Below are 6,689 nucleotides of genomic sequence, written 5' to 3'. Positions count from 1 at the left end.
ACAATTGAACCATTGACGTTATTCTACAAGTCAGATTAATAAATCAGCTGTTTATTGCTTTCTATTGTCTGACTTTGTATGACATCATCAGTCTTTACTTTCAGTCTGAACAGACCTCAACAGATTTAAAACCACATTCAGTCACAGGAAATACAAACAGTCAATATGAAATGTCACACAAAGATTATTAAATGAAAAGTCTACAAAGGAAGAAAATATGATGTTAAACTACAAAACAATAACTGGAGAGCATACAATTAAAAATGGCCAACTTCCAGTATGTCGGTAATGATGAGAGGAATGTTTGGACCAAATTTCGTGAATATTGAAACAACTATGTCCAAATGAAGGCCTTCCATGCATTAGGGTGCTCTTATTAACCCTTTAGGCAACGGGTTTTATTTCGACACCTACATTTCAGAAGGCTCTGGCTTGAAAGTGGTTTGAGATAGAGACAAAGTGTAAATGAGACAAATATTGAGAATGACATAAAGTTTATCTAGGGAGTACATTTTCCCATCTAATTTGCATATTATGACATCATATGGCGGCGGCCATATAGGATTATGTAATTTCCATGAAATACCTCATATTTTAACTTATTTCATCAGATTTACCCCCCTCCATCCATTTGTTATGTTGTCCACATATTAAATGAACGGGGAAAAAGTACATTGTAAGCCAACAGTCGTAAACTAGAACTATTACTACACAACAAAACTCATGTAAACAGTAGGCGTTTTTTATGATTTTTTTTTCACAGCACACAGGCCTACCCCACACTGATTGCACCTGTATTGTGTCTGATGACGACCTTTAGGACGGTAACGATCGCCAGTATCACGGAGCCAGTGGCGTTCTGTATGCCTCTGTGGCATTTCTCGCCCCTCTGCTGAATGCCTTCCCCATATTTTGTTTTCTCTCTTGGAGAAGCCCTCAAGCAAAGAAGTGATAACGTCCTGCACAAAGGCCTTCAGTGACTTGTGTGGACCGGCAGTCATGCTGCAGTAAATGATATAGGCATTGACCATGCTTATGCTTAGAATGGCATTCACTATTCGATTACACCATTTCTTTGACCAATGTGGAAAGAGGTTGGTTTTCATCCTCCGATCAGCAGTGTCTACTCCCCCCATGAATGAATTGTACCTATCCACACACACAGCTCTGTTTCTGTCCCTAAACCCACTGTCCGTATGTTTGGACCTGATCCGTTTCCGGACACACGAGTTCCCATGAAGAGTGGACAACAAATGGAAACGCTTTACGTCATGCCACGCACATGCCAACATTTTGCCATGCCTCATGAACACTGGGTCATCTTCTCTGGCCAAGGGCAACTCAGTCTTTCTCAGGGCCTTTGGTATACCTCACCTTTGGCTACTGACTGTCCCACACCAACCAGTTTCATCATTTGCCAACTCATTTGCTACAGCTGGTGACGTGTAGTAGCTATCCATATACAACTCCCTCCCCACAATGCCCTTTCCCCATGTGCTGGGCAATCAGCTGCCGAACTAGAAAATGGGTGGCACCTAAATCAGTGACCTCCTCACCATGCTGTCGAGTGTACAAAGACCAAAGCAGAACATATCCTGACTTGGCTTCACTCAAAACAAATGCCTTATAACCATATTTGTCCGGTTTGTTTGGATTATACAACTACGACTTTCCCTTGAAAGCTATGATCATTTCATCCAGTGACAGTTGTTTGCGTGGGCCATAGACAGCTGAGAAGCATGGAAGGATCAGGTCAATTATTGGGCGCAGCTTGAACAGTCCTAACCTGGCTGGCCCCTCTCAACATATTCATCATTATTGGCAAAGTGGAAGACAGAATAATTTTGAATCTGTTCCTAGACATCACTTTTTGAAATCCCGGTGTAAAAGGTGGCCCAAATTCTGCCCAATAATCCTCAATCTCTGATTCATGTACCAGGCCCATGCTCAAATGGAGTGACAGGAAGGCTTTCATTGCAAGGACAGTGACATCATACCATTCATGAAACGTGAACTTGGCATTAGTTCATGAGAGCCTAAATACTGATGAGCATACCGATTTGTCTCCATTGTAATGTGACTCCAGAAATCATCAGTCTGAAAGAGGGACAAAAAAATTTAAAGACCTTGAATCACTGCTAAGCTTAGGCAGAGCAGTCTACGTCATCATTCATCAGAGCAAACACTAAATGGTCGCCTTTGGGCCTTCCCCTTCACACTGTGGGTACATTGTGGTAAAACAGCTTCAACATTAGCATTTATAAAAAAAAAAAAAATAAAAATTGCCAAAAAAGCATGAAATGAACATTGCAAAAAAAGTGTAAAATCGAGTGTTCTGAGGAAAGGTAGAAAACCGTCCAGCTGATCCAGGATAACGTCCACGCTGTTCAGAAGATAAAGTTACTGCTGGTCAGCCTTCAATGTGGAGAGAAGATCAGAATATAACAACACAGCTATCAGGGCATGAGGAGGAGGCAGCAGGAAACAGCTTGGCTCTGAAACATGTTCACAACGAGGCAGTGTGAATGAGCTGGTGGTGTTATTTGGTGGCTATTACTCTGAGAAAAAGTTTTCTCACATTGTTCGCACCAGTACGGCTTCTCTCCAGTGTGAACACGTCGGTGGATTTCTAGGCTACTACTCCTAGAAACGGTTTTACCACATAAATCACAGCTGTAAGGTTTATCTCCAGTGTGAATGCATTGATGTGTTTTTAGGCGACGCTGTAGTGTGAAAGCTGCCCCACATTGATCACAGCTGTACAGCTTCTCTCCAGTGTGAATGCGTTGATGAATTTTAAGGTTACCCTGTCGTGTGAAAGCTGCCCCACATTGATCACAGCTGTACGGCTTCTCTCCAGTGTGAATGAGCTGATGTCTTTTTAGGTCACCCTGTTGTGTAAAAGCTGCCCTACATTGATCACACCAGTACGGCTTCTCTCCAGTGTGAACACGTCGGTGGATTTCTAGGCTACTACTCCTAGAAAAGGTTTTACCACATTGATCACAGCTGTACGGCTTCTCTCCAGTGTGAATGCGTTGATGGTTTTTTAGGTGACTCTGTTGTGTGAAAGCTGCCCCACATTGATCACAGCTGTACGGCTTCTCTCCAGTGTGAATGAGCTGATGCATCTTTAAATATCCAGATCTTGTGAAGGATTTGTCACAGTGTTGACAGTGGTGACGTTTGAGTCCCTTTCCTTCTCTCCGTTTCTATAGCAACAGACAAACAGAGAGAGAGAGTTAGTGAACAACCTTCTTTAAACCCTAGACTTGCTCTCATTCACAATTTTAACTCTTCATACAATAATTCATGAAAATGTGTGCCGGTTGCAGACATGTTATGAATGAAGCAAATGTACTCTTCATAACTTTCATAAGTTCAGAAATATTCCAAATTTTTCAGGCAAGTTTCCCCATTCAAGTGAATGGCGGTTTCACGACGGGCAAGCCAGTCTGAGGAGGAGCGCCTATGTCGAGTCAGGCTGAGGAGGAGCGCCTAGGTCGAGTCAGGCTGAGGAGGAGAGACTAGGTCGAGTCAGACTGAGGAGGAGAGACTAGGTCAGGCTGAGGAGGAGAGACTAGGTCGAGTCAGACTGAGGAGGAGAGACTAGGTCAGGCTGAGAAGGAGAGACTAGGTCAGGCTGAGGAGGAGAGACTAGGTCAGGCTGAGGAGGAGAGACTAGGTGGAGTCAGACTGAGGAGGAGAGACTAGGTGGAGTCAGGCTGAGGAGGAGAGACTAGGTCAGGCTGAGGAGGAGAGACTAGGTCAGGCTGAGGAGGAGAGACTAGGTCAGGCTGAGGAGGAGAGACTAGGTCGAGTCAGGCTGAGGAGGAGAGACTAGGTCAGGCTGAGGAGGAGAGACTAGGTCAGGCGGAGGAGGAGCGCCTAGGTCGAGTCAGGCTGAGGAGGAGAGACTAGGTCGAGTCAGGCTGAGGAGGAGAGACTAGGTCAGGCTGAGGAGGAGAGACTAGGTCGAGTCAGGCTGAGGAGGAGAGACTAGGTCAGGCTGAGGAGGAGAGACTAGGTCAGGCTGAGGAGGAGAGACTAGGTCAGGCTGAGGAGGAGAGACTAGGTCGAGTCAGGCTGAGGAGGAGAGACTAGGTCAGGCGGAGGAGGAGAGACTAGGTCAGGCTGAGGAGGAGAGACTAGGTCAGGCTGAGGAGGAGAGACTAGGTCGAGTCAGGCTGAAGTAATTTGGATAGATGAGCGTTCACGGCTTTCCTCAACAGACCACGAGGTCAATAACAGATTTCCCTTTTGCTAAAATGGAGAATACGCGTAGTTCATACTTTACACAGAGTGAGCAGCAGAAACTTGTAAAGAAGAAACATGGCCGCTGTAATGAAACAGCGAGAGAAAGCGTGGCAGACGATCGTGGAGCAGCCTAAAAATATACATTTACTGACCACTGCTCTGAACTGAAACCGTCATAATCAGACCATTCAAGGAGTTAGGATACTAATCATTTTCACTAGGGATGTAACGATTACTGGTGTAACGGTAAACCACGGTAAAAATGTTGGCGGTAACAATGACCCTTTTCCTTTAAAATATCCTTATTATCGCGGTGGATTACCACGGTGTGGAAACCCTGTGTTTAATTCTTCCCAGCGAAGAACGAAGGCTTCTGAAGTAGCCGAGCACTGCGTAGCCTACAACGTGCATTTCTTGAAATCATGGCGGGAAGAAGAAGATGACAGCGCTCAGGACGTTTACCAGCCTTGTATAAAAGGCCATAGCACTTTGATCTACTGCCACTCACTCGCATTCAGACAGGAGGAGGGGACATTATGTAACAGCTGTAAACTGACTTTTTTCGGACTTATTGCATTCCAGTTTTGGGACATGTTGAAGTGATATGTGTACTACCCAGGGTTAGGGTTCCACTTAAGTTAAAACCATTCTGTAGCTTGCTAAACTGTCATGGTTTACTGCCTCGTTATCTGTTTAACACTAGAAGTGCAGGAATTCCATAACTACTAGAACTGCCGTGAGCGGCCATTTTGACCACCAGATTTAAAACTCTATAATCTCTCATGATAAATACCTAATTGTGATATTAATGCACGTACTGTGTTAGGATATCGTTAGAAAAACGAAATAACATCAAAATGTACATTGTAACGAGTTTAATTATACATTTGAGTAGTAGGCCTAATAGGCTACGTGTTTCAATACTTCATAATTATTTCATAGGCTACATTCATATCCAAAAAATATGTTATGGAAATTCTTTCAACATAACTCATAACAAGCAAATAACATATAAAAGTAGCTAATTTGAACATGTACCCTAAGCTAACCTGGCACTGCCTCTGTTTTGGGGTCAGATCGTGCCCCGCTGCCCTTTTTTCCTCCATAAACTCCGCTCTCAGTTCAGCATGAACTTCCTCCGGGCAATTTTACTGCTGGTACACTATACATTTACATTTTTCATACATTAAGATTATATTTTTTAAACACATTTCTACCACAAATGACAGAAAATAGGCTAATCGAAAAAGCTGGAACCGAGCTGAAAACAAAAAGAGCCAACGAACCATGAAACAATTAATTACAAATCCACGTGTAGGCCTACATTTGGTTTTTTAAACGCAGTCAACACAGGTGACATCTCTTCTTTTCACACAATTGCCACAGACGGGTTTGCGGCATGTGCTGCAGGTGTCTATTGTCTTGTTCTGATTGCAGCTCCTCCTCACCTGGCACTGCCTGCGTTTTTGTGCCTGTTGCGGTGGTAGCTGCTGTCGCTGCTGACCGGGACCGTGCGCTGCTGCCCTTTTCCCCTCCATAAACTCGGCTCTCAGCTCCTCTGCCAACTGCAGCAAAAACTTCCTTCTTGAAATCTTGCTGCTGGTGCACTCCTTGTATAGGACATGTGCGTTTATTCCAGCCAGGTCGAGGATGTTATAAAATACAGCCACTGGCCATCTTCGTGTACCGCCTTTCACGGAGTACGCCTTCGCCATCTGATCCAACACATCTACGCCGTATTTGGTGTTGTTGTAATAAGTCACAGACTCAGGTTTTGCCTTCGCCCCATCTGTTATCACTTGTGTGCACTGAGCTCAGAATGCACACATTTTTTCTCGGCTTTCCCTGGTAAATGGTCAGTGTCGCATTAGCACATTTCAGCACCTTTGTGCTGAACAGCTCTGCCTGCTCTTTTACAGAGAGAGGCAACTCACGTTTGGCTTTGCCCAGGGTGCCAACCAGGCTGGTCTTTTTGGCCTGTAAAGCAGTGGCTAGCTTTAGGGAGGTGAAGAAATGATCAGTCGTAATGTTTCTTCCCTTCCCCAGAAATGGCTCCACCAGTTTCAGCACCATACTCTCTCCCACGAGCTGACCTTTGCTCCGCGTCTCCTCTTCACCCAGATACGGAGCCCCATTCAGCATATATTTGGACTGCACATCCACAGCCAGCCAAAATTTGATGCCGAATTTATCAGGCTTGTTCCCCGTGTACTGAATAAATTTGCACCGGGCCTTGGTGGGGAACAGCTGCTCATCAATCGTAATGTCGGCACCAGGCTTGTAACAAGCTATGCTGTTCTGCACAAACTTGTTCCAGGTTGCCGACACCAGGGCAAACTTGTCATCCTGCAGATCTGGTTTCTTTCTTATCGAACCGCAGGAATTTCATGATCTCTCTAAATCTGTTTCTGGTCATTGTTTCTGTAAAAAAG

The 6,689-nt window shown here is 44.7% G+C and overlaps 1 protein-coding gene across 1 annotated transcript; it reads right to left on the bottom strand.

Moving 5' to 3' along the window:
- Positions 1-2,268: 2,268 nt before the first annotated feature.
- LOC144513506 (uncharacterized) lies at positions 2,269-3,359 on the bottom strand. The gene has a single exon (XM_078244606.1). The coding sequence runs from the start codon at positions 3,129-3,131 to the stop codon at positions 2,457-2,459; it is 675 nt and encodes a 224-aa protein (XP_078100732.1). The 5' UTR covers positions 3,132-3,359; the 3' UTR covers positions 2,269-2,456.
- Between the last annotated feature and the right edge of the window lie 3,330 nt (positions 3,360-6,689).

The sequence above is a fragment of the Sander vitreus genome, unplaced genomic scaffold (genome assembly GCF_031162955.1).
Source record: "Sander vitreus isolate 19-12246 unplaced genomic scaffold, sanVit1 ctg268_0, whole genome shotgun sequence".
In the NCBI taxonomy this organism is placed as follows: Eukaryota; Metazoa; Chordata; class Actinopteri; order Perciformes; family Percidae; genus Sander; species Sander vitreus.
Note: the sequence above shows the minus strand (reverse complement) of the source record. Positions and strands in the feature narration are given on the sequence as shown.